Source organism: Onychomys torridus, chromosome 2, assembly GCF_903995425.1.
Source record: "Onychomys torridus chromosome 2, mOncTor1.1, whole genome shotgun sequence".
Taxonomy (NCBI): Eukaryota; Metazoa; Chordata; class Mammalia; order Rodentia; family Cricetidae; genus Onychomys; species Onychomys torridus.
The window spans coordinates 158,547,974-158,566,496 of NC_050444.1; the positions used below are offsets into that span (position 1 = coordinate 158,547,974).

General features: G+C 41.9%; 1 protein-coding gene across 2 annotated transcripts; it reads right to left on the reverse strand.

Annotated features, from left to right (window-relative positions):
- Window positions 1–6,304: 6,304 nt before the first annotated feature.
- Window positions 6,305–18,391, reverse strand: LOC118577211 (arylacetamide deacetylase-like 4). Of its 2 annotated transcripts, none has more exons than XM_036177301.1 (4): window positions 18,224–18,391; window positions 10,284–10,455; window positions 9,495–9,558; window positions 6,305–7,079 (listed from the first exon to the last, which is right to left on the reverse strand). In XM_036177301.1, the coding sequence occupies exons 1-4, from the start codon at window positions 18,389–18,391 to the stop codon at window positions 6,305–6,307; spliced, it is 1,179 nt and encodes a 392-aa protein (XP_036033194.1). The 2 variants fall into 2 exon arrangements, with proteins under 2 accessions (XP_036033194.1, XP_036033193.1); XM_036177300.1 differs by having other exon boundaries at window positions 10,239–10,455.
- Between the last annotated feature and the right edge of the window lie 132 nt (window positions 18,392–18,523).

Genomic DNA, 18,523 nt, shown 5'->3' on the forward strand with positions numbered 1-18,523 from the left:
CAACTATTCTAGATTGATAGAGATATAGATCAGTTGTAGGGAGCCGCCATTCTAAGATGGCGCCGACTTCCTGACAGCTTTGCTGTAAACAACTCCATATTTGGCTGTGCTTGCTGGGCTGCGCACCTCAAGGCTTGCACATGCACGGTTATGGTAATTTGGCCTTATGTCCTCAGCCTATCCCGTGGCTCCCCGTGCTTGCATTCTGGCGGGATCCAATCACAGATTGACCCGTTCGCTTGGTTCCCTATATAAGCAGCTGCCTTTTGGTTCTTGGGGCCCCTCACCTCCCGCTCTCCCTTAATCAAGAGGCGCTCCAATAAAGTGTGATCTGAGAAGAATCCTCAAATGGTGGTCGTTCTTCCTCGCTGGTCGAGGAGCTCGCCACAGACAGTGATATCTTACCCTGTGTAGATTGGTACCAATAGATTCTTTCTTTCTGCTGTAAACATCCGGATATCCAAGGCCTTATGATTTCTGGAAGATGGGTATTTCCATTATCCTGGAAATACAAAAACAGAACCCTACCCCAACCTTTGATTGTTAAATTTTTCTTACAACCTGAAGAGATGTCACATTGGTGGATGATCTTTTACTTCTCCTCATCAAGGGGTTTCTCCTGTTCGAATCCAATTTTTATTAATTTTGTTGGTATCCATAGCTTTTTTTCTCCTGTGGAAACAAAAGCAAAACCCCTTCCCCAATGTAGGACATATCCAGGTTTCCATTCTGAGGTCAACACATCTTTGAAATAAACCGGTTGGTTTAGCTCAGGAGTTTTGTCTGTCATCCAATGTCTCTCCGCAGCTGTTGTTCCTTTCTCATCAGCATTGAGAAAATTCAAAGTTAATAAAGCACTATGCAATCTATTTCTAGGAGTCACTGTTACCTGTTGCTGTTTATTTAGCATATCCTTTAAAGTTTGATTGGATCTTTCTATGACTGCTTGGCCTATGGGATTGTGTGGTATACCTGTAACATGCTTTATATTGTAATAAGCAAAGAACTGTCTCATTTTATTGGAGACATATGCTGGGGTATTATCTGCTTAATTTGTACAGGTATTCCCATGATGGCCATAACTTCTAATAGGTGTGTAATCACAGAATCATCCTTTTCAGAACTCATAGGAGTTGCCCACTGAAATCCTGAATAGGTGTCAATGGTATGGTGTACGTACTTTAATCTTCCAAATTCTGCAAAATGAAACACATCCATCTGCCAAATTTCATTTCTTTGTATACCCTTTGGATTGCTTCCTGCAGGTAATGGAGTTTGGTTATAGAAGGAACAAGTAGGACATTTTTTCACAATATCCTTAGCTTGTTGCCAAGTAATGGAGAAATCCTTCTTCAAACCTTTGCTATTTACATGGTGTTTCTTATGAAATTCCAAGGCTTCTTTAATCTAAATTCTGCAAAATGAAACACATCCATCTGCCAAATTTCATTTCTTTGTATAACTTTTGGATAGCTGTGGAGCCCCCATGGTACTGGACTAGGCCCTCTGGATAGGCGAGATAGTTGTTTAGCTTGAACTGTTTAGGGGACTCCCAGGCAGTGGGATTGGGATCCATTCCCGGTGCATGAGCTGGTTTTTTGGAGCCCAGTGCCTATGATGGGACAATTTGCACAGCCTTGGCACAAGGAGGAGGGGCTTAGACCTGCCTCAACTGAATGCACCAGGCTCTGCTGACTCCCCATGGGAGACTCAGAGGAGGTGGGAAAAGGAGGTAGGTTGGGGAGAAAGGATGTTGCATATATTCTTACACTGGCATCTACTCATCTCTTCCTCCAATCAGTCTGTGTCTGAGGGAGCTGCTCTCTATCCAATCTATGCTGGCTATGTCTGTGTCTCGGCGGGGGTGGAGGGGCAATCTTGGTCCAATCAAGACTCTTGATTCAATCAGAGCTCTTGGTCCAATCAGAGCTGGTGGATTTTATGTCTCAAGATGCTGCTGAGGTCAAAGGAGGAATGGGTGGATTTGGGGGAGGAAGTGGGTTTTGTAGATTGCAGGGTCTGATTGGCAGTGTAGATGGGGAGGCCTGCCCACAGGAATCTTCCCTGCTGGCCTAAAACTGGGGCAGCAATGGGTTGGGGCTCATGGGTTGAGTCCTAGAGCCTAGGTCCTAGAGACAGGACTCTCCAGCTAGAAGAAGAGTCACTTACATCTTAATCTAATCAGAGCTGAAGAATTCTGAGTCTCAGGAAGCTGCTGAGGTTACAGGGGGATGGGTGGCTTTGGAGGAAGGAGTGGGTATTGGAAATTGCAGGGTTTGATAGGGGGTGTTAGTGAGAAGACCTGTCTGTAGGAGGCTTCCCTACTGGCCTGAAACTGGGGCAGTGAGGAATGGGGGGCATGGGTTGGGCCTTGAGGCCTAGGTCCTTGAGACCCACATTTTTCAATAATACCTCTAAATATTTATGGTCTCAATCACCTCATTCAAATGACACAGAAGAACAGTTTGGATTAAAATGAATGATATATCTAGCCATTGTCTCCAATAAATGCACCATAAAGTACAGACAAAAGGATATCAAAACGTATTCCAAGTAAGCAAACTAAGAAGCAATAGAAATTGATGTTCTAACATCTGACAAAGTTGACTTTACACCAAATCTAGTCAGAAGAGATAAAGAAACTTACTTCATATTGACTAGGGAAACAATCCATCAAGAGTACATTGTAATCCTAAACATATACACACACAATGTGAGCACCCTAATTTCATAACAAATATTCTGCTAGAGGTAATAATAATAATAATAATAATCAGAAATTAACCCAGCTTAAGAACAGTGGAAGACTCCAGAACTCTACTTTTATCAATAGACAGCTCATCTAGCCAAAGAATAAATAGAAAGTTCTTTATACATCCTCTATTGGATAGATACCTGGAACAGATTCTTTTCACTCAATGGGCTTCCTCTTCACTCAATTATCCATTGCTATGCAGAAGTTTTTTAGTTTTGTAGGATCTCATTTGTCAACGGTTGGTCTTAATTACAAAGCAAATATAGTCCTCTTCAGAAATTCCTTTTTTGTTACTACACTTTGCAGGGCACTATGCCTACTGTCTTGCCTATGTTTTAATCTTTAATCTAGAAGTATCGGCATTTAATGTTTCAGGTCAGTTTCACATAAGACCTTTGATCTGTTGGAGTTGAATTTTTACATGTTGTTAGATATGGTTCACTCTTCTATATGTGGGTATCCAGTTTTCAAGCACCATTTGTTGAAGATGCCATCTTTCATTTTGTGAATATTTTTGGCATATTTGGCAAAAGTAGATGGCTGTAGATGATACTCATGACTGGGTTTTCTATTTTCTTCTATTGATCAGTCTGTCTTTTTTTGCCAATAACATACTCTTTTATTACTATAACTCTGAAATACAATGTAGCTTGAAATCTGGTATACTAATCCCTCCAATCTTGTTCTTTTACTTAGAGTTCCTTTGCAATCTGGGGTCTTTTGTGGTTCCATATGAATATTAAGATGGTTTATTCTGTTTTGTGAAGATTATAGTGGGGATTTTTGCTTGGGATTGCATTGAATCTGTAACTAGCTTTTGGTAGGATGATCATTTTTACAACATTAATTCTTCCAATCCATGAGTGTAAGAGGTCTATCTCCTAGTGTTTTCCTCAATCTCCATCTTCAGAAACTTAATTTTCATTGTAAAGATTTTTTCACATTCTTGGTTGGATTTATTCCTAGATATTTTTTGAGACTGTTGCGAATGGGAGTGTTCCTATGATTTCTTTCTCAGTATGATTTTTTATAAGTATATAAAAAGAACTATGGTAATAAAAACAGCGTTTTACTGGCACAAAAACAGACAGGAAGATCTAGGGAACAGAATAGATGAACCCATGTATCTGACCCGTCTATTTGGTCTACGCTGCTTTGTCTTCAAGATGCAGGCATGGGAGATGACTTATCAATAGGAAAACAATTGCTCAGGAAGGAAGGCCAACTATCAACAGAAAGAACATCCTGCAATTAGAGTGCTGGTATACAGCAAAAGAAACTGTTGATTAAGTAAAAAGGCCACCTACAGAGAGGAAGAAAATCTAAAATGTAAATTTGAGAAAGGATCAATTTCTAGGAAATACAAAGAACTTAAAAAACTAAACAAGGAAACAATTTTTTTAAATGGGCTGGTGAGCTTAAAATAGAATTCTTCAAGGAGAAAATACAAAAGGACAACAAATAATTGTGTAGGTGTTCAAAATTTAGAGCCATCAGAAACAGGCAAGTTAAATCATGCTGAGATTCCATCTTACTCTTGCTATGACTATCATCAAAAATTTTTTCAATAACAAATACTCAAGAGAGTGTGAAAGGTCAAGAATACTCACTGCCAGTAGGAGTAGAAACTGGTGCAGCCATGAAAGAAATCAGTGTGAAGGTTTTCCTGTAAGTTTAAAACAAAATTTCCAAATGACCCAGATACACCACCCCTGGCATCTACCTATAGAGGTACCTGCACATCCAAGTAATAACTGCTCTGTTCATGGCAGCACAGAAATGGCACCATGTAAGATGCCGATAGATAAATGAATGGATAATGAAAGTGTGGTACACATCACAATGGAATTTTTTTATTACCTTATTTATTTATTGTGTGTCTGGGGGCGGGACACCTGACATATGTGTGTGTATGTATATATATATATAATACATACGTGTGTATATATAATACGTATGTACATGGGAGAATGAGGGAGGGTAGATGATTTAAAATTCTTAAAAAGAAGCACAGGAAGAGGCAGGCAGATCTCTGTGAGTTCAAGGCCAGCCTGGGCTACCAAGTGAGTTCCAGGAAAGGCGCAAAGCTACACAGAGAAACCCTGTCTTGAAAAACGAAGAAAAAAAAAAGCACATGAGAGGTGAAAGAAGGACTTTCAGGAGAAATTTACCTCAAAATTAAATCCCAATAATTGTATCTCTGATTTATCAAAAACTCAAAAAGTCATGACTAAATTAATATCTATTATGAGAAACCTTAAATTCTTGATTATGCTATGTTAGAATTTCTGTTTAAATTACATCCGGGGTAGTTCTCTTCTGGCATTATTGAAAATGTGGTATTCTGTTTCTGCACAATTCTCACATTTAACTATATACATTGAGTCTCACTTTTATTTTAATCTTAGTGTCTGTAATCTTTCATTTAGTTGCTATTGCAAAAAATAGAAATCTCTGTCAAAGATTATATGTTCATAGGTGTGTGGATTAATGTCAGGGTCTTCAGTTCAATTCCATTGGTCCATATGTCAGTTTTTATGCCAGTACCAAGCTGTTTTTGTTGCTGTAGCTCTATAGTAGAGCTTGAGGTCGGGGATTGTGATGCCTCCAGAGGTTGTTTTATTGCACTGGATTCTTTTGGCTATCCTGGGTTTTTGTTTTTCCATACGAAGTTGAGTATTGTTCTTTCCAGGTCTGTGAAGAATTGTGTTGGTATTTTGATGGGGATTGCATTGAATCTGTAGATTGGTTTTGGTAAGATTGCCATTTTTTACTATGTTAATCCTGCCTATCCATGAGCATGGGAGATCTTTCCATTTTCTGACATCTTCTTCAATTTCTTTTTTCAGGGACTTAAAGTTCCTGTCATATAGGTCCTTCACTTGCTTAGTTAGAGTAACCCCAAGGTATTTTATATCATTTGTGGCTATTGTAAAGGGTAATGTATCTCTGATTTCCTTCTCAGCCTGTTTGTCAATTGTATATAGGAGGGCTACTGATTTTTTATTTTTATTTTTTTAGTTAACCTTGTATCCTGCTACATTGCTGAAGGTGTTTATAAGCTATATGAATGAGTTCCTTGGTTGAATTTTTGGGATCACTTCTGTATACTATCATGTCATCTGCAAATAGTGAAAGGTTGACTTCCTCCTTTCCATTTTGTATCCCCTTGATCTCCTATGTTGTCTTATTGCTCTGGTTAGAACTTCAAGTACTATATTGAATAAGTATGGGGAGAGCAGACAGCCTTGCCTTGTTCACAAAAGGATTACACAAAAGTCCCAGACATATTTCCTCACTTTGATGTTTATATCACCGGAATGGCAGTAGCAGATGGTATTGTAAGATATAACACTGAATGATTAGCATTAGAAGTACATACACTGGGTTTTCTTTACTATAACGCTACCAGTTCTTTGCTTTCCACTTCTTCCTGCTCTCTTAGACTTTGCATAATGTAAGCATCTCCTCCCAGAATAAAACAAAACTCAGTAAACTCCACAGCACAGAAAATTTTTATTTCATTACACTCAGAAATCAAGGTAACTATTATATGTTCTTTATGTAACTAGCAACAGTGTTTACTATTTTTTTGGAGCAGGGGAAAGATAAAAACTTCCAATCAAACAATGATAGACATCCATGAAAGCCATCCTCCACATGGTACCAGGTCACAGGGACCCCCTGGTCTTCGAAGCGCTTTTTGTAGAGCAAGGCATCATCCCGGAGGATGTCATTTTCACAGCTCACAAAGCATGCCTCAGGAAGTTGAGCGATGGTCTCATCATCTGCTAAGATAGGTGAAATTTCTTTATCGAAAATGTGTCTTGTTTCTAGATAGGCAGCCTCGTTAAAACATCCAAGAAACTCAGGTTGTGAGTCTTGACTCCAGAACCTTCTGGGGATGTTGTCAGAGCTAAGCCATTTCCTGTACTTCTTCCACTTGTCCAGAGGTATAATGGCACCTGTCAATAAGGCATCTTTCCAAGAGAGGTCAATGGCCAGGTATTTACATAAAGCCATAATCATTATGTCTCTAGTAAGAAAAGGGACATTTTTATTCTGCTGATGAGATGGTAAGCATAAATTAATGGCCTGGATTATTGGAGTAATCAGGACTTGAGCCCGGACCTGGGGGAGATTAGGGCTACTGACCAAGACCTGGATGACCGTGGCCACAGCCCAACCTCCAATACTCTCTCCACAGAGCACCACCCGAGAGGGGTCCACCCCATAGATTTCCAGGCTTTTCAGGAACTGGATGGTGGCATTCAGGCAATCCTTGAAAATGACAGGGTGATGGTAGTCAGGAAGCTTTCTGTACCTAAGGAGAAAAGAGCAAGCACAGCAAGCCTATTTACAAAGAAGGAACTAGAGGCCATTTCATTCACCATCTTCTACTCTCAAAGGGACCAAACCTGACTCAATCCTCAGAGTGTTCCTAATACGCAAGCATGGCACCCCTCATTTTTCTTACATGGACTTGAGGAACATGCCCAGAGTCATGGAGGCCAGGATTCTCCATTCCCACCCACACCATGTTTCTCGTAGATCAGTGAACCATACAGAGGATAACACAAGTTTAAAGATGTTGCCTTTAGAAGCCAGTTAGTCACCAAACCCCCAGAAAAGTCATTTGGAACTACTGTTACTTTTACTGGCATAGATTTGGGGGACACCTCTCCTGATGTACTGAGCATATGTTGATCATTGTTAAAACTACAGCTAGAAACCCCTCAAATTGATATTGATGCTAATACTAAGGTCTGTTCATAAACATTCCTTCTTCTGTTTATTTTCCTGCAGTTAAGTTATGAGTATGATAGTGGGGTAGTTTTACTTCTTAATTGAGAGCTCTTAGATTCTTCCTGGTTGCCCTGGTTGCCACGAAGAAGTGAATAATAGTCAAACAGCCAGCTGGACTGTTCTTGTGCCTATACTGGGCACTTTGAACACCACACACACAACAACTGCAGACAGACACTTGCCACTAACTCACAACTCTAGCTCTTGCGGTTGTAACCCAGCCAGAGCTGTTTCAAACAGCTTGCCTCAGACTTTCTCTGCCACTTTTCATCAAAGCCAGAGGAGAGGCCCTGACCTTGATTGCCCAAAGGAGGACCTTTTGGACTGGTACAAGAGGAACAATGTAATTATTCTTGCGAATATAATTATTCATTTGCATGAAGGTGTGTTAAGACTGGAACACATACACTTTTTTAAACTACATTATGACAGTTGAATGAGAAATGTCACATGGACTCACATATTGAAACACTTGGTCTCAGTTGGTGGTGTTGTTTGGGAAGGTTATAACCTTTAGGAGATGTGACCTTGCTAGAGGAAGTATGTTACTGGAGGCTGGCTTTAAGAGTCTATAGCTTCACCCTGCTTCCTGTTTTTGTTTTCTCTGCTTTCCATGTACAGTTGAGATGTATTCTACCAGCTTCCTGCTACCATGTCTCCCTCCCCTGCTCTTATGGACTCTGACCCTTGGGAAGCTGTAGTGGATAACCATCCCAGCATTGGCCTGAAAGTTCCAACCCCCATTGAGGTTTCGGTAATGGTCACGCCCACAAGGCGGGGCGGAGGAGGAAGCGGAAGACCCAGGATCGAGAGGAGGTCCTCTCTCTTGGTTCTGGGAGGCTGGACGGAGGAGGTAGACTGAGCAGAGTTCTCCAGAGAAAACCGCCAGACTGCGCCATACCTTTGCCAGACCCTACAACCTACCTATCCCTTCATTTGTAAGTTACCCCACAAAATAAACCTCCCTTTTAACTACATGGAGTGGCCCTAATAATTTCACCAAGAGGAAGCATAATCCAAAATAAATGCCCTCTTCTTTAAATTGTTTGTGGTCAGAGAGTTCCTACTAAAGCAACAGAAAAGTAATTAATGTAGAGCTGGTACCAAGAGTTAGGGTTGTTGCTGTGAAAATCCCAACCACATTGTTTTTTGAGGAAAGCTTTAGAAGTTTGGGCTTTAAAAGTCATTGTGTGAATGACTGACCTAATCTGAGGCCCAAGCCATGAGAAGGGGCCCATGCCTGACACTGCCTGGAACTGGAAGGTGACTGGGCCAGAGACCTAGGATAGAACCAAACATGACAAACCAAAACATCAATGAAATGATTCCTAATGATACTCTGCTATACCCATAGACCAGTGCCTAGCCCAATCATCATCAGAAAGGCTTCCTCCAGCAGCTGATGGAAGCAGATGCAGAGATCCACAGTCAAAATTAGGCAGAACTCAGGAACCCACAGAGGGGGAGGAAGGGGGCTTGAAGACACCAGGAAAACATAGCTCACAGAATCAACAAAGTGAGCTCACAGGGGCTCACAGAGACTGAAGCTGCAATCATGGAGCCTGCATGGATCTGTACTAGGTCCTCTGCATACATGCTGTGGTTGTTTAACTTGGGGTTTTGTGGGACTGTATGACTAAGTGATTCTCCAGATGGGCATGGTGCTCTCTAATCTCATATTCACTTTGCTACATCTCATGCATGTACTCCAATATCATAGGCGTCTTTCCAGGCTTCTGTTGTTTTGAACATGGTGTGCCCATGTATGTGGGACCATGTACAAGAGAATCAGCATCTCTGGACTCCTTTTGGTGATCTCTAATTAAACAAACAAGCAAACAAACAAAAACAAAACAAAACAAAAAACCCATACTACAAATGCTGCCTCATATGGAAAAGTCATCAACTGTCCCAGGAATCTCAGGCCACTCACCCAACTGATAGCAACACTGAATCTGTCTCCCGGACCAGGAAACTGCACAGGCCATGGTACAGGTCTGCAAGAGAAGGTCTAGTGTTGAACATATGTGATGAGAACACAGCATTTCCCACCACAGCTCTATGAACAGAAGCTATCATAGTGGACATGGCTGACATCCCCTCTCTGAAGTCTAGAGAATTTCAAGTGCTTCAGTCTATCAAGAGCAAGGAAAGGCAAAGATGATCAAGTGGGAGAGACGTTAAGGTGTGGGGGAAAGGCTGAAGTGATGGGTTCTCAAGTGTGTTTTTAAGGACCCTTCTCTGAGGGAGAGAAGACTAAATGGAAAGATGGAAAGTGGAGCCAGTCCACCACTTTGGGGAAGCAGAGTTGGAGAAACAAGTAGGTTTTCACAATAGTGATCCAGTTGAGCTGTGGGATGCATGTGAATATGTGGCCATTGTGAAAAGATGTGAATAACCCGTGTTGTGAGTGGGAAAGAAAGGGAATCACATTCAGTGCCAGAATAGCCCCACTCAGACATTGCTGTCCCAACCTGGACATAGACTAATATAGAAAATATTGCATGGAGGAACAACCCCACTGGCTGATGTGAGCCCCAGTCTTTCCATCTACATTCTCTAACAGAAGTTCTAACTTCCACTTGTTTTGACTTCCTCCAAGAGGTCCTCATCTTGTGTGCAAGACTCTACCCTTCATGGGGACCTTCCTCTCTCATCCCACATGGAAACTACTTACCAAGGCTACCAAAAATGGCACCTCCTCCATGGTAGAAGATGATGCCTCTCCGAGGTTTGGAGGACACCGCTTTGGGCTGGAACAGTCTTACAGGGATTGACCCAAAATGCATGTTGGTTACCACCAAGTCAGGGTCATTCTTTATGACCCCTACATCACAAATAAACTGAACAAAGTGGAGTGAAGTACAAATTTTCAGTTTCTCTAGTATATTGCCCTGTTGGAGGAAAGGGAAGGAGAATGAAAAGGTGAGGATAAGGGAGTATAGAACAGAAAGGTAGATGCTGCAGCCACTTAGCAGTGTTCAGACATGTTCACCATTTCTCACTTGCCTCCTACATGTGCAGTGGTCTCATGGGCATACAACTGGCTTTGCACTCTTTCATATGAGGAAGGCAGTTCACGATTTTCTTCCCAAAAGACCCTCACTGGATGATAATGTTGCTGGGACCCAAGTATTTCTTTCCTTTTAAACTCATGTGGAAATGTCCTTGCCATTGTCAGTGTTAAAAGATGGACCATTTAAGTGGTGATGACATGGTATCTCCATGTATGGATTAAGTCCACGATGGAGGGAAAGGAATCATTACCTCTCATATAGTCTCCTGAGGAGTGAGTTTGGCTAGTATTTTCTGTCTTATGAACATAGACATACTTGTCTTTTCTGCTGAGGGATGATACAAAGAAGGCCCATTGATGGCACCTTGTTCTTGGGTTTCCAAACAAACCATATAAGACAAACTACCTTCTGTTATCTGTAAAACACCTGACCCATGGTACTGTTAGAGCATCAGAAAAAAAATAAGACTTTGCCTGAAGGAAAACCAGCTTAGGGCTGAGTGGCAAGAAGTCATTCAGAGGGACAAAGCTAAGTAGTGCCCAGGCAATAACACTAACCTCTAGGTCCTAGTTAGCTGTCAACTGACACATCCAAGAGTTGCTTGAGAATAGATTCACCTGATATATTGCAAGATCAGATTGTCCTGAGGAGATAACTGTATGGGATTGTCTTGATTGTTAATTGATGTAGGATGGTTCAGCCCACTATAGGTATTGCCATTACCTGGCCAGATGGTCAATTGCTATATTAGAAAGCTAGATAAGCATGAGCTATTGAGCAAGCCATCAAGCAGTGTTTCTCCATGGTTTCTGCCTCAAATTCCTATTTGAGTTCCTCCCCTAACTTCAATGATCAACAGTGACCTGAAATAAATCCATTTTTATTATAAAAATGAAAAATTATTAAATAAATAAATCTCCCCTAGATAATTTATGGTCAGAGGATTTCATCACAGCAATGGAAAGGAAACTGGAACATTGACTGTCTTTTGCTCTCTGAATGACTGTGCCCAACCTGAGATGGCAAAGACAGTTTTCCAGCAGTGTCAATACTCACTGTAACCCACAGTTTGGGGTTATAGAGGACCCTTAGCCTGTGTATGTCATTAGCAGAAAGAAGTAACATGATAAATTAGGGATGTGATATGGGATCCACAGCAGGGATGAAAGTCCCCTACATTGCCCAAATGTTTTTTTTTTCTTGTCCATTTTCAATTATTTATTGGGGGAGAGGAATAATGCTCATGTAAAGCTGTCAGAGGACAGTTTAAAGTCAGTCCTCTCCTTCCACCATGTGGGTCTATGTAGCTGATTTTTTCTGTGTCCCACCTGGCCCATGGTCAAGAAAAATCTCTCTCACCTACCAGTCCTGTAGCCACTCAGACCCAAATAAACACACACAGGCTAATATTATTTAATACTGTTCAGCCATTAGTTCAGGCTAACTATTGACTAGCTCTTACACTTAAATTAACCCATAATTTTTATTTATGTTAGCCACATCACTTGGGACCTTTTTTTCAGTTTTGCCTCTATATCTTATTTCCTCTGTGTCTGGCTGGCGACTTCCGACTCAGCCTTCCTGTTCCCATAATTCTTTTCTCTGTTTATCCCACCGATACTTCCTCCCTGGCTACTGGCCAATTGGCATTTTATTTCCTAACAAATCAGAGCAACACATTCACAGCATACAGAGTGATATCCACAGCAGGTCCCAGGGATTAAACTCCATTCATCAGGTTTCATGGCAAGAGCTTTTGCCCAATGAGCTAATTCACTGGCCATTCCAATATAATTTTAAGCTAATATGTTTATTCTAGTATTTGCTATTATAAACTGTAGACATATTTTAGGAAACATTGCAGGGTCTCACAGTGTATGTGCTAAAGTCATCACAGTCACTGGATTGTATCCTCTAAGGACTTCATGCTTAGGATATTTCTTTGTCATATGGAAAATGGCATGGTGAGTTAACAACAAAGGTTATAGCAGCTGACACTTACCAGGTACCTATAATGTGTCAGTACCAGCCCAAGCAGTTTTAATTAGCAACTTGCTTGATTCTTCTAAATCACAAAGATTTGCTCTGTGACAGAATGGAAAACTGAGGCATGTCAATGTTTAAATGTCTTGTTCAGAGTTGTTCAATATGGTGTGACTGATGAACTGGAAAGAGTTTGGGGTTGGAATAAAATGAGCATGATTTCAAGTCTGAGCCCTACTGCCAGCTACCTGGAAAACACCAGGCATTATCCATAGAGCTCCAACCTCCCTTGTTTGCAAATGAGAAACTGATGTTCATGGAAGTGGCCTAAGGAGGAGGTAGGGAATCAGAAGACCTTGCAGAAGGTCTTACTGATAAGTCCCAGAGGACCAGCTCTAGCTTCTGGTTGAATGAATTTGTTTTAGTCCAGAGTCCGGCAGGGTGCCCCAAAGTATTTTCTTCTTGGGCAGACTTCCCAATAGGGGACTCAAATGGTTGTTTTCCTACTGGAATTGGAAGACAATGAGTCAGCCTACAATGCAGAGGTTACCTAGTTCCCAACCCCATGATCTCTGCTAATTCCACCAGGACCATCAGCAGCTCAGCTCTGAATACCTTAACATCAATTTGCTTCTCCCTGGCCCAGGTTAGCTCCATCTCTGCATATGTTTCCCATATCCTGTGGCTCATCTAACCACCTATCTTTCCCTGAGAGACTCTTTTACATGGCCCAAGCAGATGGCTTCAAATGACTTAAGTATCCAAGTTTGGGGGTTATATTCTTGAAAAAGCCACCCTTTCTTGTAGGAATAACTGCTTCTCCCTCTGAGGTCTTCATTGTACTATCAAACTTCCATAGGAATCACCTGAAACTTTATTATAAGTATGTGAGTATCTGCACATCTCCCTTCCACCAAACCAGAGGTCTCTGGTGGGAATGATCACATCCCAGTTGTTGTGGAATGTTATTTTAAGATGTGTTACATTTGTTTATGCTGTGGAATGTTTGATCTAATGAAGAGCTGAACAGCCAATAGCAAGGCAGGAGAAAGAATAGGAGGGTCTGGCAGGCAGAGAGAATACATAGAAGGATAAAAAGAATGAGACAAGAAAGAGCAAAAGAGATCTAACAACAAGAAAAAAAGGGGGCTAGCCACCCAGCCACACAGCCAGCCAGCCACACAGCCAGCCATGGAGTAAGAGTGAAAGTAAGATTACAGAAGTAAGAAAAGGAAAAGCCCAGAAGCAAAAGGTAGACGGGATGATTTAAAGTTAAGAAAAGTTGGCAAGAAACAAGCCAAGCTAAGGCTGGACATTTATAATTAAGAATAAGCCTCTGTGTGTGATTAATTTGGGAGCTGGGTGATGGGCTCCCCAAAAGAGCAAAACAACCAACAGCACTAGTGGATTCTTAGTCTCTGCCTCTAGAATAATAAAACTTTGTTCAGGAAGTTTGTATGGTGTCACAGTACAGCTTTCTAAACCTCATGTTCTCCAAAGCTATGGCGTAGGTCATAAATGTATATTGTTTCGAATGGAAATCTCCATGCCTTGGAACTAGGGCAGAGATGAAGTACCAAGTAAGATAATTACTATTATAAATATCAGTATAACTGTATCATTATTGAATTACAAATATACAGTATCTCAGGAGATACTGAAACACTCTTAGAAAATGGTCTTTAAAATAAATCTTGTTTCTTACCTCTCTCTCTCTCTTTCTCTCTCTCTCTCTCTCTCTCTCTCTCTCTCTCTCTCTCTAGATATATGTATATATTACGTATATGTTAGTGATGGGTGAAAGCCCACTGTGTCACACATGCTGGACAAAGGCTCCAGCTCTGAACGGCATCATCCAATGCTTTACATCTTGTAGTAGGGCTGGATCCATTTACAGCAGCTTTGGGAAATGCTGACTCTGTCTCTAGGGACTTGTAAGACACTAGCAGTGGTATTTAACAGAGTCCTTCACATCCAGCTCTGCACAGCTTGATTTCAATGCTTTGTTTACTCATCACAATGCTGCTGAGGGATGTCTTTCTGTATGCTGTGAATATACATTGATCCCATTGGTTAGTTAACAAATGAGCCGCTTTGGCCTATGGCAAGGCAGCTTAGATGCAGGCAGAAAATCCTAGAAGAGAGACAGGAAGAGAAAGGCAGAGTCTGAGAGGAGATACCAGCCAGCCACTCAAGGAGCAAAATGCCAGAAGACTGGTAAAGTTATGGGACATGTGGCAAAACAGAAATGGGTTAATTTAAGATATAAGAGCTAGCTAGCAAGAAGCTTGAGCCATAGGCCATCCAGTTCATAATTGATATAAGCCTCTGTATGTTTATTTAGGACTTGAGCAGCTGTGAGACCAGGCAGGACTCAGGAAAACTTCTGACTACACAGTGCTCCTAGAAACACCTTCTTCCTTATTTCTTTCTGTTTTTGTCTCTTTGATACAGGATCTCATGTGGTCCCAGCTATTCTTGTACTCATTATATAGCTATGGCTGGCCTTAACTCATTATTTTCTCTTTTCTGTACACAAGCACTGGGGTCATAAGCCTGTATCATGCTTGGTCTAAAAAGTCTCCTTTGTGCACTTCATTTTCCAGAAACAAGAAAAAAAGGTCAAAAATTGGAGACTACAAAGCTAATTTTTGTGGCATCTGGTGCTCAAACTCGTGTTTTTCTAGGAGCAAGAGTAGGCTCTGATTTGAGAACTGTAGAAATTTTCCAGGTTTCTTTCTTCTCCTTAAACCTCTTATTCCTTCCCATCTACATCTTCAGTACATTAACACACCTGGATTTCTTCTTGTGCACCTCCCTCCTGGACTAGGGGCTTTGGGCTGAATAGAAGAGGCAGGGTCCTCCTGTGTGGAGCACATCCTGAAGAACCAATCCTAGATCATCACTGCATCTTCTGTGAAAATCTGTAGCAGCTGTCAACTGTGAGTGTTTAGCTTAGGAGTTATTCTTTGTTTTTTATTTAAATTTTGGACAATTTCATACATGAGTCCTGTATTTATATCATTTCTTTCCCTCTCTCTACTCTATTCCCTGTTCCCCATCACTCTCTTCAAATCCATGACCTCTTCTTCTTATTGTTAAATACACACACACACACACACACACACACACACACACACACACACACACACAGCACATGCATATATAAAACCTAGTGGGTCCATTTAGTATTGCTGTTATGTGTGTGTGTGTGTGTGTGTGTGTGTGTGTGTGTGTGTGTGTGTGTGCTAGGGCTCACCACTTGGAGATAGATTACCTATCACAGAGCTTGCCCTGGAAAAAACTGATTCTCCCTGTCTATGAAGCCACTGATATACTGTGTATCAAATAAAGCTTGCCTGAGGATCAGAGGACAGAGCCAGCCACTAGAGGCTAGGCAGTGGTGGCACACACCTTTAATCTTAGCACTCAGGAGGTAGAGATCCATCTGGAATCTCTGTGACTTCAAAGCCACCCTGGACTACATAGATTCAGTCTAGGAGAGAAACAGAGCCAGGCAGTGGTGGCACACACCTTTACTTAGAAGTCACATGCTTTTAATCCCAGTACTTGAGATCTCATGCCTTTGCTGCCGGTGTTTGAGAAGCACACATGCCATTAATCTCAGCACTAGGAAGAAAGTGAAATGGCTGGGCAGAGAAAATCATATAAGGCATGAGGAGACAGGAACTAGAGTCCCTTTTGGTGGAGGACTCAGAGGCTTTCAGTCAGAAGATTCATGGAGATAGAATCTCACCTTTGATTTGGCCTGAGGATTCAATAGTGGTAAGAAGTTTCTCCAGTGGCTTGTTCCTCTGTCTCTCTGATCTTTCAGCATTTACCCCAATATCTGGCTCCAGGTTTCTTTTTATTATAAGACCATGTAATATTCAAGCAACAATTAAATGTAGTTCTTCATCTAAGGCTGAGGCCTTGTGAAATTTCCCTCACCCACACTGGCATGGCAACTGGTATTGTCACTATGCAGATCTTATTTAGGGAGTCATATCTCAGCCACAGCTGAGATTTCATGGGTGCAGCTTCCCCATCATGTCTAGAAGACACTATCTTGCAACAAGCAACCTGTCCTATGGCTCTTACAATGTCATCAAAATGCAGACAATTGGGGCCTATTCTTAAAGAGAAATACTAATGGTTAGAAAGATCCAGGTGTCTGGGGGTATTTGGAGGTCCAAAGCCCTCATTTATGGTGCTGGGGCTCTAGCCTGCTGTGGAATAATGCCCTTGTACACTGGTTTAATAAAATGCTGATTGGCCGATAGCCAGGCAGGAACTATATAGGTGGGGCCAGTAGAAGGGGATAATGGTAGGAAGAGGACAGTAGAGTCAGGAGTCACCAGCAAGACACAGAAGCAAGATGTGAAGGAAGAACTGAGAAAAGGTATCAAGCCACATGACTAAACATAGATAAGAATTATGGGTTAATTTAAGTGTAAAATCTAGTCAGTAATAAGCCTGAGCTAATGGCCATACCGTTTGTAATTAATATAAGCCTCTGTATGTTTACTTGGATCTGAGAGGCTACAGGACTGGTGAGTGAGAGAGATTTGTCCTGACTGCAGGCCAGGCTGGACACAGGAAAGCTTCAGCTACAGTAGCCTAGCCTGAAAATCTTAGTCTTGCTTATTTCTCCAATGCTCCATTTAACCTCATGAAAAAATCCCAACAGCACAGGAACATACATTCTTACCACTTACCAGAGCCTCTGAAGATATGTGGCCTGAAATCTAATGCTTTCACCTACTCAGTGACAAAGATGCCACTGTCCCATGAGGATTCTGAGACACAGGTTAAACAAGAGGCCCTCCCAGCCAGTGAAAGTAGAGCAGAAATTCTCACAGAAAGTCTGGCTGAGTGCTTCTCATCCCTTTCCTCCCCACCTCTTCCCCCTCAACAGTCCCCTGGAGTAATAACAGTTAACTGGCCACTATCAAGTAACCTCCCAATATAGGAGCATCAGGGCTTTTTCAAATTGCCTGCTTCCCATATTTTTTCCTATGTGATGCACCCATTGACAGGTGCTGACCCCAATCTCAAGCCCCAAACCTGGCACAGAGCTCAGCTGTCCAGGGCAGCCAGGCTGAAAGACTGAGGGACTATAGCACACATGATTTGGTCTGCAAACAATACCTGCCCTGTGCTCAAGACAAAGATGAACAAGTTAATCTCAGGCCTCAGGATCTCTCACATTAATGCCAAAAGAACCTGGAGACAGGTACATGGGAAGAACAGGAGGAGGGAGTTGTGGCTGACGGTGTTGGTGTTGGTAGAACCTGTCAGATGATGAGCCCTTGGCGGGGAGCAGCTCCATCTGAATTCATTTGCAATGCCCAGAAAAGAGCCCAGTAGACAAGTGTGGTGGTGCAGCCTGTAATTCCAGCCGTTGGGAGGTGGAAGCAGTGGGCTCAAGGCCATGCTGGATTTATCTCAAAAGGAAAGAAGAGAAAAGTGAGGACAGAAAGAAAGAGAGGAAACGAGTGAGAAGAAATAAAGAAGGGGCAGGGGAAGAAAGGAAACATAGGAGGTTCCTCAGATTCTGTCTAGTGGGAATCTAGAAAGAGGGGAGGGAAATGAAAAAAAGAAGAAAGAGTAAGATACAAATAGCATCTCCAATCCATGGTGCCCCCAAGAGCAAACTCACCAAGGCCATTATGAAGAGCATCAGACAATGCAAAACCCTGAACTTGACCCGATGCTGTATGGAGGAAGGAACTTTTGCTGTGAGAAAATGCTTAACCACAGCCCATACAAAGAGTCCCAGTAAGAATGTGGGCAGCCCCACTAGCAGCAGCAGCCACAGGACAGCCATGGTCCCAAGGTCCTTAGGAGCTGCTGTCCTGATAACTAAGCTGTGAGAGAAACAGCTAACCTGGTCTTATACATTGCTTCTTTCAGGCCACTGCTTCAAGCATGCTTGTGAAGTGACCTGTACCCTGGATAG